This window comes from Rhinopithecus roxellana, chromosome 16 (assembly GCF_007565055.1).
Source record: "Rhinopithecus roxellana isolate Shanxi Qingling chromosome 16, ASM756505v1, whole genome shotgun sequence".
Classification (NCBI taxonomy): domain Eukaryota; kingdom Metazoa; phylum Chordata; class Mammalia; order Primates; family Cercopithecidae; genus Rhinopithecus; species Rhinopithecus roxellana.
The window spans coordinates 111783834-111806779 of NC_044564.1; the positions used below are offsets into that span (position 1 = coordinate 111783834).

General features: G+C 38.9%; 1 protein-coding gene across 1 annotated transcript in view; it reads right to left on the reverse strand.

Moving 5' to 3' along the window:
* The window catches only part of SVEP1 (sushi, von Willebrand factor type A, EGF and pentraxin domain containing 1), a 260322-nt gene that overhangs the window by 59279 nt on the left and 178097 nt on the right, over positions 1–22946 (reverse strand). The window contains exons 28-36 of the mRNA XM_010365569.2: positions 18660–18784; positions 17528–17651; positions 16623–16793; positions 14784–14957; positions 14237–14356; positions 12619–12795; positions 12279–12363; positions 11504–11695; positions 9971–10138 (exon numbers count right to left, since the gene is read on the reverse strand). Coding sequence (XP_010363871.2) covers positions 9971–10138; positions 11504–11695; positions 12279–12363; positions 12619–12795; positions 14237–14356; positions 14784–14957; positions 16623–16793; positions 17528–17651; positions 18660–18784 — 1336 coding nt within the window. The remainder of the gene's footprint in view (positions 1–9970; positions 10139–11503; positions 11696–12278; positions 12364–12618; positions 12796–14236; positions 14357–14783; positions 14958–16622; positions 16794–17527; positions 17652–18659; positions 18785–22946) is intronic.

Here is a 22946-nt window from a genome sequence, read left to right on the forward strand (position 1 = left end):
TTCTTGTTCTGCTATACAATAGTCTGAAAACCCTCCCTCTATAATACTTGATGAATTATAACACAAATTATTTTAAATGCATAGCTGAGCTGACAAGAAAGGAAATTTCCATGTGCCAGAAATGAAGAGAAAATTACAAACAGAAAAGTAAGCTTGTAAATGGATGCTATGGTTGACCTTGGATTAGACAAAGAAGGGAAGTCGAGAGGATAGAAAATATAGCTTCGGAGTTAAAATAGCAATAGCGAAGTCTGTACCTCATGTGGATTGGAGTTTAGAAATTACACCATTCACTTTGTATGGAAAACCTTCAAGTTGATAAATTAATGTAAAACTAGGTTCTTGGCTGGTGATATTCCTGAGACACCTGGTAGAAAAAATCTACATACTTAGAAAATAAGGGGTTGCCACAGATAAAACAAGCGCTGTTTACTATAAGGGCACAATCTGAAATCATAACACACACAAACATGTTTTCTATCACAAATGGGTCAGCAGACAGAAAAAACTGCAAAGTTAGAGCACTGATAAATGAGATAATAGAAAAAAGTTCTAAAATATAAGAAATAGTATGAAATAAGTATGTTGAAATAAGGACAAAAGAAAGACTCAAAATTCTATTAAAAGTGACTATAAAAAAAGAAATGTTTGAAAAAGTAAATAGAAATTCTGGAAATAAAAATGTGGAACACAAAAATTGAAAACAATGGACATATTCAAAAACAGACTACAGATATTAGAAGAAAAATCAGTGAACTGGAAGAGATATGTGAGGAAATTATCCAAATGTAATAGGTTTTGAAAGAGATGAAAAATGTGACAGATTAATTAGCATGAAAAATATTATGGAAAGGCCGAACATATATCTAATAAAACATCCAGAAATACAGAAAACAGAAAGTGAGAAACAGAAAATAATTGCAGTGAAAATGACTGAGAATATTCTAAAATTGGTGAAAGATATAAATTCTCAGATGTAAGAAGTACAATGAGTCCCAAACAGGATGAATGACAATAAATACACTGTAGTCATCTCATAGCGAAACACTAAAACAACAAAGACAAGTTTTAAAAAAGTAACCAAAGAGAAAACATATTACTTATACAGAAACAAGAATTTGACCAGTTTCTCAATCTCAGTACTACTGACATTGTGGACCACATTGTTCTGTGCATTGTAGGATATTTAGCATTTTTCCTGGATTCTAACTACCAGATGCTAGTAGCATCTTCCCCCCAAGTTGTGACAACCCAAAATATCTCCAGACATTGTCAAATATCCTTGGAGGGCAATATTGTCCTTGACTGAGGATCTCTAAATTAGACTCATAATGGAATTCTCAAAAGCAACATTAGAATCATAAGGCAATGGAATAATAGCTTCAAAATACTTATGGAAAACATTGTCAGTGTAGATTTGTATACTCAGCTAAAGAACAGTTCAAGAGCAAGGGCAAAATACTATTAGTTTCTGACAAAGACTGTATAATTCATGACTCTTGCTGGAAAAGATGCAAAGAGCATCTTCAGTAAGTAGAAACATTAAACCCAAATGGAAGGAGTATGATGCAAAAAGAAACAGTGGTGAAAAAAATTAATAGACATGTAAATGAATATAAATAAGCAGTGAATGCATTTAAAAAGTGATTTGGGCCCCCTCTGCCAAGATGACCGAATAGAACAGCTCCAGCCTCCAGCTCCCAGTGTGAGCAACACAAAAGATGGGTGATTTCTGCATTTTCAACTGAGGTACCGAGTTCATCTCACTGGGGTGTGTTGGAAAGTTGAGGCTGGTCCACAGGTGCAGCCTGACCAGCGAGAGCTGAAGCAGGGCAAGGCATTGCCTCACCTGGGAAGTGCAAGGGGGAAGGGAATTCCTTTTACTAGCCAAGGGAAATTGAGACAAACAACACCTGGAAAATCAGGTAACTCCCACCCTAATACTGCACTTTACCAAGGGTCTTAGCAAATGGCACACCAGGAGATTATATCCCACACCTGGCCCAGAGGGTCCCATGCCCATGGAGCCTCCCTCATTGCTAGTACAGGAGCCGGAGATCTAACTGCAAGGTGGCAGCGAGGCTGGGGGAGGAGTGCCTGCCATTGCTGAGGCTTAAGTAGATAAACAAAGCCTCTGGGAAGCTCGAATTGGGTGGAGCCCACTGCAGCTCAAGGGAGGCCTGCCTGCCTCTGTAGACTCCACCTTTGGGGACAGGGCATAGCTAAACAAAAAGCAGCAGAAACTTCTGCAGATGTAAAAGTCCCTGTCTGATAGCTTTGAAGAGAGCAGTGGTTCTCCCAGCATGGAGGTTGAGATCTGAGAACGGACAGACTGCCTGTGGGTCTCTGACCCCTGAGTAGCCTAACTTGGAGACATCCCCCACTAGGTGCAGACCAACACATCACACCTCACACGGCTGGGTACACCCTGAGACAAAGCTTCCAGAGCAAGAATCAGACAGCAAAACTCGCTGTTCAGCAATATTCTATCTTCTGCAGCCTCTGCTGCTGATACCCAGGCAAACAGGGTCTGGAGTAGACCTCAAGCGAACTCCAACAGACCTGCAGCTGAGGGTCCAGACTGTTAGAAGGAAAACTAACAAACAGAAAGGACACCCACACCAAAACCCCATCAGTACGTCACCATCATCAAAGATCAAAGGCAGATAAAACCACAAAGATGGGGAAAAAGCAGTGCAGAAAAGCTGGAAATTCAAAAAATCAGAGTGTATCTCCCCCTCCAAAGGAACGCAGCTCATCGCCAGCAACGGAACAAAGCTGGATGGAGAATGACTTTGATGAGTTGAGAGAAGGCTTCAGTCAATCAAACTTCTCAGAGCTGAAGGAGGAACTATGTAACCAGCGCAAAGAAACTAAAAACCTTGAAAAAAGAAAGGATGAATGGATAACTAGAATACTCAATGCAGAGAAGACCTTAAAAGAACAGACAGAGATGAAAACCATGACACGAGAACTATGTGACAAATGCACAAGCTTCAGTAACTGACTCGATCAACGGGAAGAAAGATTATCAGTGATTGAAGATCAAATGAATGAAATGAAGTGAGAAGAGAAATGTAGAGAAAAAAGAGCAAAAAGAAATGAACAAAGCCTCCAAGAAATATTGGATTATGTGAAAAGACCAAATCTATGTCTGATTGGTGTGCCTGAAAGTGATGGGGAAAATGGAACCAAGTTGGAAAACACTCTGCAGGATATCATCCAGGAGAACTTCCCCAAATGAATTTGAATGTAAGGCAGGCCAACATTCAAATTCAGGAAATACAGAGAACGCCACAAAGATACTCCTCAAGAAGAGCAACTCCAAGACACATAATTGTCAGATTCACCAAAGTTGAAATGAAGGAAAAAATGTTAAGGGCAGCCAGAGAGAAAGGTCGGGTTACCCACAAAGGGAAGCCCATCAGACTAACAGCAGATGTCTCAGCAGAAACTCTACAAGCCAGAAGAGAGTGGGGGCCAATATTCAACATTCTTAAAGAAAATAATTTTCAACCCAGAATTTCATATCCAGCCAAATTAAGCTTCATAAGTGAAGGAGAAATAAAATCCTTTACAGACAAGCAAATGCTGAGAGATTTTGTCACCACCAGGCCTGCCCTACAAGAGATCCTGAAGAAAGCACTAAATATGGAAAGGAACAACCAGTACCAGCCATTGCAAAAACATGCCAAAGTGTAAAAACCATTCATACTAGGAAGAAACTGCATCAACTAACGAGCAAAATAACCAGCTAATATCATAATGACAGGATCAAGTTCACACATAACAATGTATTAACCTTAAATGTAAATGGACTAAAGGGTCCAATTAAAAGACACAGACTGGCAAATTGGATAAAGGGTCAAGACCCCTCAGTTTGCTGTATTCAGGAGACCCATCTCACATGCAGAGACACACATAGGCTCAAAAGAAAGGGATGGAGGAAGATCTACCAAGCAAATGGAAAACAAAAAAAGGCAGGGGTTACAATCCTAGTCTCTGATAAAACAGACTTTAAACCATCACAGATCAAAAGAGACAAAGAAGGACATTACATAATGGTAAAGGGATCAATTCAATAAGAAGAGCTAACTATCCTAAATATATATGCACCCAAAACAGGAGCACCCAGATTCATAAAGCAAGTCCTTAGAGACTTACAAAGAGACTCAGACTCCCATACAATAATAACAGGAGACTTTAATAGCCCACTGTCAACATTAGACAGATCAACGAGACAGAAAGTTAACAAGGATATCCAGGAATTGAACTCAACTCTGCACCAACCAGACCTAATAGACATCTACAGAATTCTCCAACCCAAATCAACAGAATATACATTCTACTCAGCACCACGTCCCACTTATTCCAAAATTGACCACATAATTGGAAGTGAAGCACTCCTCAGCAAATGTACAAGAACAGAAATTACAACTGTCTCTCAGACCACAGTGCAATCAAACTAGAATTCAGGACTAAGAAACTCAATCAAAACCGCTCAAGTACATGGAAACTGAACAACCTGCTCCTGAATGACTACTGGGTACATAAGGAAATGAAGGCAGAAATAAAGATGTTCTTTGAAATCAATGAGAACAAAGATACAACATACCAGAATCTCTGGGACACATTTAAAGCAGTGTGTAGAAGGAAATTTACAGCTCTAAATGCCCACAAGAGAAAGCAGGAAAGATCTAAAATTGACACCCTAACATCACAATTAAAAGAACTGGAGAAGCAAGAGAAAACACATTCAAAAGCTAGCAGAAGGAAAGAAATAACTAAGATCAGAGTAGAACTGAAGGAGATAGAGACACAGAAAACCCTCCAAAAAAAATCAATGAATCCAGGAGCTGGTTTTTTGAAAAGATCACCATAATTGATATTCTGCTAGCAAGACTAGTAAAGAAGAAAAGAGAGAAGAATCAAATAGATGCAATAAAAAATGATAAAGGGGATGTCACCACCGACCCCACAGAAATACAAACTACCATCAGAGAATACCATAAACACCTCTACGCAAATAAACTAGAAAACCTAGAAGAAATGGATAATTTCCTGGACACTTACACTCTCCCAAGACTAAACCAGGAAGAAGTTGAATCCCTGAATAGACCAATAGCTGGCTCTGAAATTGAGGCACTAATTAATAGCCTACCAACCAAAAAAAGTCCAGCACCAGATGGATTCACAGCCGAATTCTACCAGAGGTACAAGGAGGGGTTGGTACCATTCCTTCTGAAACTATTCCAATCAATAGAAAAAGAGGGTATCCTCCCTAACTCATTTTATGAGGTCAACATCATCCTGATACCAAAGTCTGACAGAGATACAACAAAAAAAGAGAATTTTAGACCAACATCCCTTATGAACATCGATGCACAAGTCCTCAATAAAATACTGGCAAACTGAATCCAGCAGTACATCAAAAAGTTTATCCACCATGATCAAGTGGGCTTCATCCCTGGGATGCAAAGCTGGTTCAATATATGCAAATCAATAAACATAATCCAGCATATAAACAGAACCAAAGACAAAAATCACATGATTATCTCAATAGATGCAGGAAAGGCCTTTGACAGAATTCTATAGCCCTTTAGCTAAAAACTCTCAATAAATTCGGTATTGATGGAACGTATCTCAAAATAATAAGAGCTATTCATGACAAACCCAGAGGCAATATACTGAATGGGCAAAAACTGGAAGCATTCCCTTTGAAAATTGGCACGAGACAGGGATACCTTCTCTCACCACTCCTATTCAACATAGTTTTGGAAGTTCTGGCTAGGGCAATCAGGCAGGAGAAAGAAATAAAGGGTATTCAGTTAGGAAAAGAAGAAGTCAAATTGTCTGCTTGCAGATGACATGATTGTATATTTAGAAAACACCATTGTCTCAGCCCCAAATCTCCTTAAGCTGATAAGCAACTTCAGCAAAGTCTCAGGATACAAAATTAATGTGCAAAAATCACAAGCATTCCTATACACCAGTAACAGACAGAGAGCAAAATCATGAGTGAACTCCTATTCACAATTGCTTCAAAGAGAATAAAATACCTAGGAATCCAACTTGCAAGGGATGTGAAGGACCTCTTCAAGGAGAACTACAAACCACTGCTCAATGAAATAAAAGAGGACACAAACAAATGGAAGAATATTCCATGCTCATGGATAGGAAGAATCAATATTGTGAAAATGGCCATACTGCTCAAGGTAATTTGTAGATTCAAAGCCATCCCCATCAAGCTACCAATGAGTTTCTTCACAGAATTAGAGAAAACTACTTTAAAGTTCATATGGAACCAAAAAAAGAGCCCGCATTGCCAAGACAATCCTAAGCCAAAAGAACAAAGCTGGAGGCATCACTCTGCCTGACTTCAAACTATACTACAAGGCTACAGTAACCAAAACAGCATGGTACTGGTACCAAAACAGAGATATAGACCAATGGAACAGAACAGAGTCCTCAGAAATAATACCACACATCTACAACCATCTGATTGTTGACAAACCTGACAAAAACAAGGAATGGCTAAACGATTCCCTATTTAATAAATGGTGCTGGAAAACTGGGAGCCATATGTAGAAAGCTGAAACTGGATCCCTTCCTTACACCTTATACAAAAATTAATTCAAGATGGATTAAAGACTTAAATGTTATACCTAAAACCATAAAAACCCTAGAAGAAAACTTAGGCAGTACCATTTGGGACATAGGCATGAGCAAGGACTTCATGTCTAAAACAACAAAAGCAATGGCAACAAAAGTCATAATTAACAAATGGGTTCTAATTAAACTAAAGAGCTTCTGCACAGCAAAAGAAACTACCATTAGAGTGAACAGGCAACCTACAGAATGGGAGAAAATTTTTTCAATCTACCCATCTGACAAAGGGCTAATATCCAGAATCTACAAAGAACTTAAATTTACAAGAAAAAATCAAACAACCCCAAAAAGTCAGCGAAGGATAGGAACAGACACTTCTCAAAAGAAGACATTTATGCAGCCAACAGACACATGAAAAAGTGCTCATCATCACTGGCCATCAGAGAAATGCAAATCAAAACCACAATGAGATACCATCTCACAGCAGTTGGAATGGCTATCATTAAAAAGTTAGGAAACAACAGGTGTTGGAGAGGATGTGGAGAAATAGGAACACTTTTACTTTGTTGGTGGGACTGTAAACTAGTTCAACCATTGTGGAAGACAGTGTGGTGATTCCTCAAGGGTCTAGAACTAGAAATACCATTTGACCCAGCCATCTCATTACTGGGTATATGCCGAAAGGATTATAAATCATGCTGCTATAAAGACACATGCACACATATGTTTATTGCGGCACTATTCACAATAGCAAAGACTTGGAATCAACCCAAATGTCCATCAGTGACAGACCGGATTAAGAAAATGTGGCACATATACACCATGGAATATTATGCAGCCATAAAAAAGGATGAAGGCATGTCCTTTGTAGGGACATGGATGAAGCTGGAAACCACCATTCTGAGCAAACTATCGCAAGGACAGAAAACCAAACACTGCATGTTCTCACTCATAGGTCGAAACCGAACAATGAGAATACTTGGACACAGGATGGGGAACATCACACACTGGGGCCTGTTGTGGGGTGGGGGTAGGAGGGGAGCGATACATTAGGAGATATTCCTAACGTAAATGATGAGTTCATGGGTGCAGCACACCAACATGTCACATGTATATATATGTAACAAATCTGTATTTTGTGCACATGTACCCTGGAACTTAAAGTATATAAAAAAAAAAAAGAGAGAGAGAGAGAGAGAGAGAGAGAGAGAGAGAGAGAATGTGACCCATCACCTTCATGTGTTAGCTATAAAGTGGGAATAATATTTCTTCTGCCACACTCCATTTTTGTAAAAGGACTCACATGAGATGATTCACATAGAATTCCTCTAAACAAAAAATCCTATTCAAATGAAAAGATTTTTAAAATCATTTTCATAATTGTCTTAATTGATTCTTTAAATACATCACTTTTAGATAAACAACATTAGCCAGACATAAGACTCTTCTTACTATATCTTCTAAGTGAACAATTTGTGCAGATGTGTATGATTTGTGAAGGCAAGAGGAAAAAGTATTAATCTGTATATGTAGCATCATCTTTAATATTCAAAAATACATGCAAAGACAAAAATCTAGGAAAAATGAAGTAAAATATTACCAATATTTGTCTTTGGGTAATAAAATCATGGGTGACTTTTAAGTATAGATTTTGTATTTTCTAATTTTATATGGTGATCATGCATTACTTTTTAAATCAGAAAAAGCTCCAGCAGTAGTCAATATCAAGATATTGTTTGGAACATGTGTATTTGCTAAGATTTCACAAAATTTTAAATGACTAATTTTAAATAGTCCTATGCAGTTCATTAGGGGCAGTTCTTATGTGAGTGAGTCCACCGGGGTAGATGGGACCATCTAAAGCCATTTCTGCACTGACATTTTGATATTAAAGATTCCTTGTTCACTTAAAGATGTTAAGATTTGGGCTTCAGTTATTCATGCAAGTCTTTAACTCTTACTATCTTTTCGCAAGAAAATATCGTTGCCACCTGTTGGCAGTCACGTATTAGTGGAATGGTTTTCTATTCCCGTGAAGTAAAATCCAACTTCCATGAAAATACAGAAACTGCACCAATCATCATCATAATGGCTAAGTTTGTTGGGTTCATTGATTTTTTTTCTGGTTAGGCCATATATTATATCATTTTATTTCTCACAACATCTGTAAGTATGAACTCATTTTATGTAGGAGCACAATCAAGGCAGACAGGTCACACTATTTCCCCAAGGCCCCACAGTTAGTGAACAACAGAGTTGAGATACAAATCCAGATAATGGCAACTTCTCTGCTGTGGCAGCTTGTGAAAAACAACTGTAGTAAATCTGGAGTGTGAAAGCCCTATTGATCAAAGTATTTATTGAGGATGCATAGGGAAAAAAACAATGATTGCAATGAAATGCAACTCAGACGACCTGAGATTTAGTCACCCCTCCATACTGTATTGGCTCCATTGAGACCCTAAATTGATCATCCCAAAGGGAGCCTTTCCCTTCTCAGTCCCTCACAGGGTTTTTATGAAGATCAAATGAGACAATGAGTCTGAAAGCCCTTTGTAATTTGTTTCCTGGTTTCCAAAGATTATCTCTGAATTAAATACGATCATTAGAAATGTAAAAACCTGAACTTTATTATCTTCTTTCCTCCCTGTAGATATGTCATCTTTATATTATGACTTAAGTCTTGCCTTTGGTTTGGCAGAATATAAACACACAAAAGCCCACTTAAATGTACTTTTTGCATCTTTAATAGTACAATATAAGGCTAGGCGTGGTGGCTCATGTCTGTAATTCCAGCACTTTGGGAGGCTGAGGCGAGTGGATCACCTGAGGTCAGGAGTTCAAGACCAGCCTGGGCAACACGGTGAAACCCCGTCTCTACTAAAAATACAAAAAGTAGCCAGGTGTGGTGGTGGGCACCTGTAGTCCCAGCTATTTGGGAGGCTGAGGCATGAGAATCGCTTGCGCCTGGGAAGTGGAGACTGCAGTGAGCCAAGCTTGTATCAGTGCACTCCAGCCTGGGCAAGGTAATAGAGCAAGACTCTGTCTCCAAAAAAAAAAAAAAAAAAAAAAAAAAAAAAGTTAAATTAAAAAAAATTATAATATAAAGATATTTTTTCACTGCATTGCCCAATGTCCATTATTGAGGGTCTAATTTGATATACTACTCAAATTCCAGGAAAACATTATTTCCACAGGAGAATATACTCTGTCTCTACAAGTAGGAAATAAAAACATAAGGCTCTCTTTGTCTTTGACTGCCAGGAAATTAAATTTCGTGTCTAATGGAGCCCATCTCTGCAGTCGGGAGCATCCACTTCCCTGACTCTCAATGATCCTTTCCTTCATTGGCTCTACTCACCCTTCTTTGCAAGTGTAAGTGACAGTGTTCCTGAAAGTGAAGTTACTCCCCGTAATGACAGCATCTTTGATGGCAGGCGGCTCTCCACAGAAGACGAGGTGACAGGCAGGTGGCGCTCTGTCCCAGATGCCAGAAGCCATGCATTCAATAATGGAAGGGCCCTGTAAGCTACAGGAAAGAATGATGTTACTCTTTCATTGGCTATGGATTTGCTGCTATAGAGATAAAACAGGAAGAACTCAGAATAAGGGAATTTGAGGAATTTGAGTACACAAAAATAGCATTTCTTCATATTAGATTGCTTTATATGAAAGCAAGAGAAATCTAAACAAGTTATATACCATTTGAAACAATGAATGGGTGAAAACAATGTAACAACAATAATCACTTGGTGCATAGTAAAATATTGAATCTGCTTATGGGCAGTTGTGTAAGGCACTCCAGAGCTGTGAAGAGCAGACTACTTGGATGAGAAGGGGTTCATTAGACTGGTTAGAATCCAGCAGGAAGAAAGCCACTCACCTAAGTAGCCAGGAAATCAGGGCAACTAAGGTCAAAGGGAACTGTCCAGGCCATGAGCCTGGGCATTTGAACCATGCTGCCCCGACTCTGACCTCTGGTCTTCCTTTGACTGAAACCTCACATCCCTATGCCATGGCTTATCTGCCTTTCTTTTCAACCTGATTCTGATAGCATGCTTTAATTCACTCCACTTTCTGTTCAGTCGATCTGTTCCACTTCAGATCCTGTTGATCATGTTTCTGATCACAGCCTTTCCCCATTGTCCCTTCTGTTTAAACACACACACACACACACACACACAGACACACACACACTCCTACAGTATTAAGAACCTAGCCCCTTATCTTGACATGCTTTTTTGTAACATTCCATGCAATGTTGAGTATAAGCTTGGTAAGCTGTTTATAAAGAAATCCATCAAAAAAGCATTTATTTGGTATTTTGTTTATGTTTCACAAAAAATTTTTGCTTTCATGTTTGAAGTCTGAATGCTTATAGCAATCGAACTAGGACTCCCAGAGTCATAGTTAGATTGAATATTTCCTTGGGCATTTACCATTAGCTAGGTAGGCCTCAGGAAGCATACAGATTTGAGAACATCCTCATATTTATAAATCTGTTTTTAGAGTCAGCCAGTCACATATAAATGAAACCTATTGAGTAAAGAATACAGGCACGGTGGCTCACACCTGTAATCACTTTGGGAGGCTGAGGCAGGTGGATTGCTTGAGCTCAAGACTTCGAGACTAGTCTGGGCAACATGGTGAAACCCCCATCTCTACAAAATACAAAAATTAGCTGAGTATAGTGATGCACACCTGTAGTCTGTGCACTCGGCAGGCTGAAGTGGGAGGATCGCTTGAGCCTGGGAGGTGGAGATTGCAGTGAGCTGAGATTGTGCCACTGCACTCTAGCCTGAGTGACACAGTGAGACCATGTCTCAAAAAAATTAAAATAGGGAGCAAGTAACACAGTATTGTAGAAAGCTTGGTTGGTGTCTACAAAAGTTACCTGTATCCTGTATCGCATGAATATGATGCAGTAGAAAGGTAGGTAAGCCCACTCAAAACATATTTTCCATTATTTATGTTTTCTGGACTAGAACACTTCACTGGTTCACACACAGGAGAGGAATGACTCCAAGAACCGTTAGCAAGACAGGATGATTCTTTATCACCAGCCAGAGTATATCCTTTATTACACCTAAAGAAGATAGAGGAAAATTACAGGATATAATTTGCTTTATTTTGCATACTTTTATCTGTGCCAAAAACCTCTAAAAATATTAAGAATTTATACATATTGGAAAAGTTGATTTTTTTCCTACTGAAATAATGCTTTTAAATTATTTTTTTTTTCAAGATTGAATACTGTATATCTTCCCCACAGGGAAGTAGGATAGATTTAAGAATTTGGCTTGCCTTCAGTTTGCATCATGGGTTAGTAACTACAAACAGGGAATCCTTGCCTTGAGAGTGGTGTGGTCTAGTCTGTTTCTGAGACATCAAGAGTATTCATTAGCTAGGAGCATCCACTCTCAGTGTGCCTCAGGGGGGTGCTGGAGGTAATGATAGGTTATTGGTCAGGTTATTTAAGGATTCTAGATGTAACTACCATTAAATTATTGGATTAAGATTTGTTTACACTACATATCATTCAATTAATTACATATTAATTCAAAAATGTCCTCTGGAATTATTTTCCCACCCCTTTTCTTTCAGTGTTATATCACTACCAGCATGCCATCAACATCTTCTATAATATAGTTTTAATCTTAGACACTTACCTATATGTCACTTTGCTGCCAAAGGTAAATGATAACTCCTCAATGCAACCATTTTCCGGAATAGCCGGTTTACCACAGGAAACAGCTTAATGAAGGAAAAACAAATATGTGACTTTTTTGAGACTGTGCAAAAATCTCTGAAATCTCAAGGGGCAGTTCAAGATTTTTTTTTGTTTGTTTTCTTTTTTTTTTTTTTGGAGTGTGTGTGGGGTCATGTTTAAACATGAGCCTAATACTTCAGTTCAAATACAAAGAACACTGATAAAACACTTTATATGTCTACACCTTACCTTTCTATGATTGCCAAACATAATAAACATGGTAACATTACTAAACATACCTTTACAATATGGTATTAGATGATTCCATTCTCCAGACTCCAAACATGTGATTTTGGTTACTCCCATCAACTGGTATCCTTCCTGACACGAAAATGTGACTTCGGCACCTACTGTATAAATGTCACCTGAGGAGTGACCATTTTCTGGATTTGCTGGAGCCTTACATTTTATAGGTTCTAGAAACAAACAGTTTTGGTGGAATAATAAGTGGCTTTCACACAACCATGCAAAGTCTCACAGCAAAAGAATTCCACTATAGTTAAGAGAAAACCTCGTGAAGGGAAATGCATGAGGGCCCAGAGACACACTGGACATTAGACCAGAACATACATTTAATAAGCATTGAAGCAATAATAATTTGAAACAGCAATGCCTAACAACAATATACATAATTTTTCTGGCCCCAAAGGTAGGCTCTCATTGGGAAAGTAGCGGTGGTGTTAGGGCGTGGCTTAGAAGGGCGTTAACCTCTTTCATCTGTTCCCTCTTCATACCGTTTTTCAGAGCAATTGACTTAGTGTCAGGTTGATGGAAAGGCGGAATAAAGCAGATTTAGGGAAGTTTCCAGCCTCCCTTCCCAAATAGTGTGGGCTCTGGGCTCTCCCTATCTACAGATTCAGGGTTGGTCACCACTGCTATAATAGGAAGGAGAAAAGGCTAAAGCAAGGTTTGGGCCAGCGTTGAGCAAGAAAAGTGAATATAATACTTGATTTCTCAAAAGGGGAGGATATATTGCATCAATCTTTTCAAAGGACATTTGGGCTATATAAGTCAAGGAGTTTAAATAAATTCTTAAAGTAAATGCAATTATGAGCTGATTTTGAGGAAAACAGCCAGAGGTAAGCACAAAGGTGTATGTCCAAAGATGCTTATTAAACTGTTTTCCATAGTGAATATCACCTAATATTAACATACAGAGAAAAGTTACTTATGGAAAATCCATAAAGCGAATTATAAAAACAGGAATTAAAATCCTGCTCTCAAACTATTTTGTGACATCAAAAAATGTGCCAAATATAATATTACATGAAATAACTAAAATAAAGAACTGTTTATATGGTGTGTTTACATAGACATCTTATTGTTTTCTGGGAGTTACTCCTCACAGCAAATGAAGAAATACAACAATGGGTTGAGAGATGATCTAGTATCATCAATGCTATTTCAAAATATCGTAATGCAAGATGTCTTGGGGAGGCAAGATATCTATTTTTTTTTAATGATACAATTTTGTGTGACCGAGGCAGAGGAAAGATATTGATAGTGAAGACGTGATAAAGCATCTTCCTTGCTCTGATTGAGGCAGAGAGGTCACTGATTATATTTCTATATCCACTCTATTATTCTTGTACTATGTAGACATTTCAACATTTAGCAGCATAGTTGGCTATCAGTTTTGTTTCTCAGAAATTGGGAATTTGGGGGAGGCACACTGCTACTTTAAAGCACTTTTAGTTGTTACTGATGTGTCTTTTATAAGATCTTTATCTTGTCTGCCTACCTGTATGCCCTTCAAAGTTGAAACTATTATCTTACTTAGAAATAACATACACTTAAAACATGTGCTTCAATAAAAGACTGGAATGAGGAACTTCTAGTTCTACATATATTAGTTACCTGCACAGTTTTTCCCATCTCCTGTGTACGGTGGAATACATGAACATATGTAGGATCCATCTATATTCAGGCAAGAAGCATGCTCACTACAATCTGATCCAACTGCACACTCATCGACATCTAAAATGAAGACAACTTACAAATATTAAAGCTGATTCCTTTTCCTTATGTATCGAACATCTGTTTTTACTTTTAAATCATTACATATCATGTAATGCACAACACTTCATATATTTGTATAGAATTTAAATATAACAGTCATAATCACATTGCAGATATACAATAAAAGCTATTATTTCCCTAGTTTATAGGTGGGCAAGTATAAGACAGGGATATATAAATATAGTTTTAATATGGAGCCTGATAAAAATTTAAAACATTTCTGGCACCTCTACATACAGCTGCTTTGTCACCATGGCTTGGCCACAGCTTACTGGGATGAGATAAAATTAACAAAGCAATGCCTCAAGAACCTCAGGAATTTGGGATGATTGTCATCTACAGAGCTAGAATAATCTCGTATAATAGTTGCCAACATTTATCTCACCAAGGCAGGATGGTGAAACGCCGTTCCAGCTCCCATTATCTGTACAGAACATCCTTGAATCACCCAATAGATAGTAGCCATTGTTGCACTGGTAGGTTACTGTGCTGCCAGCATAAAAGTCATCGGCTGAATGGAAGCCATTCTCCAAAGGAGGTGGCACCCCACAGCTAATGCCTGTAAGGTGACCAGGAAGAAGACAATGACATTAAGAGCAAAATACTCAAAGAACACTTTATATTAAACTAGCAGTTCAGTTAAGCATGACATTTTTACTGCATGCAAACATCAGACTGAGTGTGTCCTAGGGATAGCAGCAGCCTGAACCCTCAGCATCTAGCACACTGCCTGGCTCATAGTAGGCATGCAATTCATTTATTCAGAAAACATTTACCGTAGATGCTGATAAAGTCTGGATATTTGTCCCTGCCAAAATTTCATGTTGAAATGTGATCCCCAATGTTGGAATCGGGGTCTTGTGGGAGGTGTTTGGGTCACAGGGGCAGATCCCTCATGGCTTGGTGCTGTCCTTGCAATAGTGAGTGAGTTCTCACGAGATCTGGTTAAGTGTGTGGCAACTCTTCCTCCACTGTCTCTCTTGCTCCTGCTCCTGTCATGTGATGTGCCTACTCTTGATGCCTTCTGCCATGAGTAAAAGCTCCTTGAGGCCTCTCCAGAAGCTGAGCAGATGCCAGTACCATGCTTCCTGTACAGCCAGCAGGACTGTGAGCCAATTAAATCTCCTTTCTTTATATATTACCTAGTCTTAGGTGTTTCTTTATAGCAATGCAAAATGGCCTAACACATAGACGCTGTTCTAGGTGCTGTAGTTACAGCAGTGAGCCAAACAAAATCCCTGCCTTATGGAGCTTTTTATCTAGTGGGGTAGATAGGCAAAACAAACAAGCAAACAAACAAAACAGGTAAATATATCAGGTGATAACAGGTGCTTATCTAAAATAGCAGTCTAGCCTCCACCCAACCCTCATTTTTGTATTACTTTTTTTAAGACAGGGTCTAGCTCTGTCACCTACACTGGAGTGCGGTGGTACAATCTCGATTCACTGCAGCCTCTGCCTCCTGGGCTCTGTGATCCTCCCATTTCAGCCTACTGAGTAGCTGGAATTATCAGCACACATCACAATGCCTGGCTAATTTTTGTATCTTTTGTGGAGATAGGGTTTCATCACGTCCCCAGGCTGGTCTTGAACTCCTGGGCTCAAGCGATCCACCCGCCTTGGCCTCCCAAAGTGCTGGGATTACAGGTGTGAGCCACCACGCCTGGCCACACTGGCCTCTTTTGTCTTTCTTCACAGCTCTTACTTCTAGCCCTTACCTTTATTATTTACTATAAATACATATTATATTTACTTATTTATTTTCCTGTCTCTCCTATTAGAATCTAAACTACATAATAGGGGCTTTTTTTCCCCCAACTGCTGCATCTCGAGGACCTAGATCAGTGCCTAGCAAATAGGTACTTTAAAAGTTGCTGAATAAATGAATGAATGAGTGCACTCGACTGAAGATGTCTCTCCCTGTTTTCCCCTCCAGCAATGACCCATCTATCTCTGGGCCTCCACCTATAGGGTGTGTCTTTCCATCACTTTCAGTTCCTTGCATCACCTTGGATGCATCCACAAATGGTCCTTTTGGGTTCTAATCACCCATCTCCTTCATGATGCCCAGCACAGTTCATTAAACAAAGAAAAAGTTCAATGAATATTTGGTATATTTGCTACTGTGAAGTATTCACCCTTTGTCTAGCATTCCTGAAAAGAGTTCTTATGTTTTCAATATTTTTCAAAAGTCACTGAAATGGCCTCAAGAAAGGCAGCTCACGTTCACAGTGAGGAAGTGGTTGCGTCCACTGTCCTTGATTCAGACAGTACTGCACAGGGTTCCCGACCAGCTGGAAGCCTGGATCACAGAACAGACTGATTCTGGAACCTGGCTTTAAATCTTCTGATGCAGTTCTCAGATGAGGCACTGACCCTCCTAAGCGTGGGCAATCTGAGGGCAAAGAACACAGGTGCAGAGCTTGTCAGCAACATAGTGGCAGCATCACTAAGTCAATGATTTCAAACTATATTCTGTATCAGCATTTGAGAGCCACCTTACTGATGTGAAAACAAGTTAACATATAACCAGATCACTGACAAGCAAAATTACTTTAAAAAAACATGTGAATCAACAACTCTCCCTCTTTTAAAATATTTTAGGAATGTTAATGAAATGTTCTTGTAAGTTATCAAAAGCCATAAATTCTAGGACAGTCTAAGAAACTCATTTAAATACATTTAATTTCATGATACAGTTTTGATATTTCAGTTTTAGTGTGTGGATTGCAATATCCATTGCTTTTTCTCCCTGTGCTACCTGTTCCTAGATACCTTCTACAAATTATGGAACCAAAAGAGTACCCCATCTCAAACAGGTGCATAGTATGTTGGTGGGCATTGAAAAAAAATAACCTCATCTCTTCTCTAATCTTATTTTTCTGATTTTATTTTACTTTCATCCAAATTTCCTCCCTAATTATATCTTATTATGCAGAATATATTTTAGCATTAAAGAAAATAAATCCTTTGGATGAAAATAGGGTAAGTATGAATTACTGGTTACAAAAAGTGGATTGACAGGTACATACAATTTGACTGATAGAGAATTCTGTATTGTCTCCTTTTGCTAGACAGTCCCAGGGTGGTCAAGAGATAGTGGAGTCTAGGGAAGAAGGAAATTCTCACCAGAACAAAATATGCTCTTTGAATCGATCTTCACTTTCCCCATAATTCCCGACAAGAAATCGGGCCATGCTAACACGTTTCCTCTACTGAGTTCCTCTGGGCAGGAGGTAGCCAGTGACTTCACCTGAAAGTTGAATAACACTTTAGATAAGCCTTACTTGAACCATTAAGGTTGAGTTATTATATGTTATTTTAGTCCTATTGAAAACATTCACAGATTTTTTAGAGGTGGGGGTGGAGGGAAGCAGGTGTGATTTCAGGGGCAGCAGGAAATTCTCTTCCATTTCCCTTCCCCCCAGCTCTATCATTCCCTCTCCCAGCTACTTCTCCCACTAGACTCATGGTTGCCTGAAATTTTGAAATCCTACACCTAGAATTCCCTATGTAAAGCCATGTGGTTTGTTAAGGGGTTGTAGAGGCTCTCCCCTTCTTCATTCTATGTCTTTGACCTCTGACATAGAATTGAGGAAGCTGAGGCTTAGAGAAGTTCAGCCTCTGTAGTAATAACAGCGAACATTTATTAAGCCTTTACTATGGATCAAATAATACCACAAATGTATATGTAGTATTTTGTTCAATCTTGTCAAAACTCTGCTATGTAGTTCTATTTATCTATCTTTTATAGATAAGAGAACTGAAACTTAGTGATATGGAATAACATGTTCAAAATCATCACAGTGAGTTTGGTGTAAGACTGGGATTTGAACCCCAGCTGTTTGACTCTAGGCTGGTTTTAGCCACTAGATCATATGTTGCTCTCTATGGATGATCTTGTGCCAGCCTTAAAGTTCTGCATCTTTAGTCGGAGAGATTTGAAGCATTATTCTTTATGACTTTCTCCTGCTCTCTTTGGTGATATTCTTAAATTTTACTGGAAAACATCATTTTGCAAAATCTAAAATAATTCCAATAAAATTTGAGAATATCACCAAGAAACTAAAAAGGGTGTTCACTGAAAATTACTGTAACTTCTGCCTAACTTCCTCTATAACCACAGCATCAAATGATACTGTTGATAAATTCTGATAACCAAGAGCTTACAATAAGTTACGTCATCATTAGGCTGTTCACATTTTTACTAGGTTTGTACCTTTGCATCTCATTACTGTCATACACTGAAAATGGAATTGACCTGCTGTGGAGACAGGACATAGTCCCAGAGGTTGAGCTGGCTTATGGAGCCCACAAAAGACTCAGCTGGGCTGAATCCCTCTCCTTTTTTGTCTTGCTCTTGCCCCAGAACTAATGCACCACCACCTAGAGAGAGAGAAAGAGAAAGAAAAGGAGGAAAACTGGCCTGATGGTCTGTTATTCCTAAATCTAAATTTAATGAAAGCATGGCTGATACAAATAAATGAAAGAAAATTACTGAAAAGCAAAATTCTATAAATTTACTGCAGGTTTTATCAATAAGAACAAATTCAATGTTTTATATAGCAACTTAAAAATAGACAGGATTTAGAATGTTGATTTATAAACCTGTAATTACAAAAACTATATTCAATACATATATATGCATATAATATTTTATGTTGACAAATTGTTATTTTGCTTACTTTCTTGTAGAAAATCACCCTCCATGGAAGTGACTGCTCTTTATTTTTCTTATTCCTTAAGCTACAAAGATATAATTTCTATCACCAAATCCAGGGAACTTTCTAAAGTTGCCAGGGGTCTCCTAATTGCCAAATGCAATAGAAATTTCAGTATTCATCTCTGTGACTTCTCTGTATCATCTGTTTTGGCTAAGCATTTCATCCTATTCAACTTGCCTTTCTGGGTGCGCCGGACAGTCTGTGTCTGCACTGCCAGACCTACCCTCCACCCTTCTCCACTCAGCTTTGTGTCCCAAAGGTTGTCCCGTGAGCTGCATCACCTGGCTTCCTTGTCTCCTGGCTTCTCTGTTTCTGGCCAATGAAGAGCCAGCATGAGATAAGAAAATGAGATGAGAGAGAAGTTGAATCTCCTGTATCCTCTCCTGCCAGGCAACCAACTAGGAGTGGCTTTTCCTTCTATTTCTGAAGAGATTAGGGGATTCTCTCCAGCGCTACAGGTTCCTAAGTTCTGGCAACAATGCCTAACCCTTGTCACTTCAGGCCCATCCACTTACAACCATCTGTTGTTGCTAGTCATATGTGTTTTACTGTCATATTTTGGTCTTCTTAACCACGCTCACACCTTTGAAAACAGTCCTTCATTAAACTCACTTTAGTGAGGCTGTTTCCTGCCAGGAGTCTGACTTGATTACACTACGCTTGATTTCTATCAGAGCATCCTCTCCTGGTTTTCTTTGAACCTTTCTGCTCATTCTCAGTCTCCCTTCTCTGCCTGCCTCACAGAAGTGATCCCAAGATTCTACCCCATGACTTTCTTCCTTCAATTACTCTTTTTTTTTTCATTTCAGTAGTTTTTGGGGAACAGGTGGTTTTGGGTTACACAGATCACTTCTTTAGTGGTGATTTCTGAGATTTGGATGCACCCATCACCTGAGCTGTGTAAACTGTACCCAATGTGTAGTCTTTTATCCCTCACCCACTTCTTACCCTTCCCTCAAGTCCCCAAAGTCAACTACTGTTTCAATTTGATCTCACTTGTTGATCTATGTCCATTGATCCCTCCTTCATGATTTCCCAATCTACACGTTTTTAAATTGTATTAAGAATTTTAAAGTTAATACATGCACAGAAGAAAATTTTTAAATTATAAATAACTCTTCTTACCTAGAAATAATTATGTAATAGTTTTTTGTATTTCTTTTCAGGTTTTTATTTTAATTTTGTTCTAGTATATGTGTATGTATGTGTGAGGTATTTTAAAACACATAACTCAGTATCATACTATACAGAATGTTTGAATATTGTTCAAGGTGTTGTGAGACCATCTTGAACATGTTCTCATTTCATGAGTTTTAGTAGCTATGCTATTTTTTTTTTTTTTTTTTTTGAGACAGAGTCTTACTCCCTCACCCAGGCTAGAGTGCAGTGGTGCGATCTCAGCTCAATATAACCTCTACCTCCCAGATTCAGGTGATTCTCATGGCTCAGCCTCCCAGATAGCTGGGATTACAGGTATGCACCACCATATCCGGCTAATTTTTGTATTTTTAGCAGAGATGAGATTTCACCCACCCTCACCACCCATGTTGATCAGGCTGGTCTCCAACTCCTGGTCTCAAGTGATCCAGCCACCTCAGTCTCCCAAAGTACTGGGATTACAGATGTGAGCTACCATACCTGGCCTAGCTATGCTATTTTAACACATGAATGGACAACAAAACATAATTTGCTTAATTAATTAATTAAACAGCCCTTTATTACTGGATGTTGGCCTTGTTTCTAAGTTTAATACTAAAATAACACTGAGATAAACATGTTTATTTATACATACTTATATATACGTTCAAATTATTGATGATTTCCATAGATTTATTTCTAGTGAACTGATGGTTGCAGGCAAAGAATTTCTCTGAGGCTTTTGATGCAAGTTTCTAAATTGCTTCCCAGAAAAATTGTATCAACTTACATACTTGCCAGCGCTCTATACACAGGTGCTGAATCCTAGCCAATTTTATGGCGTCACTAAAAACAACTTTGCCAATTTGATATAAAGCAGTATCAGACCTATATCTTTAGGTGTATGTATTTTTGTGACTAGAAATTCAACATAGACCTCAAACTCAATATGTCTAAAACCATATACATAATCTTTTCCCCCATCACCAACTCCTTTTCTTAGAATTCTTACCTTAGCCAACAGACTCTTCAATAAACTTGGTCAAACTGAAGCCAGTCATTCACTGCTATGCACTGAACTGTGTCCCCGCCAAATTCATATGTTGAAGCCCTAACTCCCACCATGGTGGTATTTAGAGAGGGAGCCTTTGGGAGGTGATTGGATTTAGATGAGTTCATGAGGGTAGGGCCCACATGATGGGACTAGGGCCTGTATAAGAAGAGACACCAGAAAGTTTGCTCTCTCTCTCCCTGCCATATGAGGATACAGGGAGAAGGTGGCTGTCTACAAGCCAGGAAGGGGGCTCTCACCAGGAACGAACCATACTGGTACCCTGATCTCAGACTTCTAGCCTGCAGGATTACAAGAACATTAATTTCATTTATTTTTATATTTTTGAGGCAGAGTTTCACTCTTGTTGCCCAGGCTGGAGTGCAGTGGCGCGATCTCACCTCACTGCAACTTCTGCCTCCTGGGTTCATGCAATTTTCTTGCCTCAGCCTCCCAAGTAGCTGGGGGCCCACCACCATGCCTGGCTAATTTTTTATTTTTTTACTTTTAGTAGAGATGGGGTTTCACCATGTTGGCCAAGCTGGTCTCAAACTCCTGACCTCAGGTGATCCACTTGTCTTGGACTCCCAAAGTGCTGGGATTACAGGTGTGAGCCACTGCACCTGGCCAATTTCAGTTATTTAAGCCACTTTGTGTATGGTTTTTTTTTTATGGTAACCTGAGCGGACTAAGACAGCCATGAAGGGTGTCAATTGGAACTCTGCAATATTTATGGATTCTCAATCATCCTGGCCATCCTTATGCCTCTGGTCATAAGAGGTGGTTACTGTAAGAGTTTCTTGGTTTTATTTTACTGTTCCTTCAATCTACCTTTTACTCTTCCATCATTGTTGATATTTTAAAGATAAAAATGTTTTTTTAACCAGAAAAGAAATATACATTCATTATGAAAATATCATAAAGAAGAAAATAAAAATCACCTGTAATTGCACCACTTACAGAAGACATAGTTGAAAACAAGAACACACTAAATTAAACCAACACAAAAAAACCACTCCCCCACCTCACTTGATAATGCCATTTCCTTTTGAAATACCTTTAATGTCTCTTAATTCAACTGAAGGAGAAAGTGTGCATTTCTTGGGGGACATAAACAGGCTCATTACAGCCCAACACTATGTTATGTTTTAGCTTCTTTCTCTATCACGTCTTCCTTTTCTTCTCCTCTATATACACTGTGCTACTGCTTTGGGGATCAGTCAACCATTCCTCCTCACACAAAACCCATTCATGGCTCCGTGCCCTCTGCACGCAGAGCTCCTTCTGTCTGAGCTGCCTTTCCCCGTTCTTCTGACTCATCCTTCAAGACACAGGCTGGTAAATTCAGCAGATGTTTATGAAGCTACCAATAATGTGCTGTCTACAACACCGGGCACTGGACTTACATTGATGAAAAAGGATTTCTTCTTCTAAGAGATAATTCTAAGGGAAAATTCATACATAAATACTTTCCAATATAGTGTGGTTAATGCAGCAGTGGAGGCATGCAGAGTGAGAGAAGAACTGAAAGAAAAAGCTCAATGAGAATGGGCTGGGCTCAGGGAAATCTTTCAGACATGGATCTTGAGGATTTAATCTCATGCAGAAGGAAGATATGGAGAGTTTCTAGGCAAAG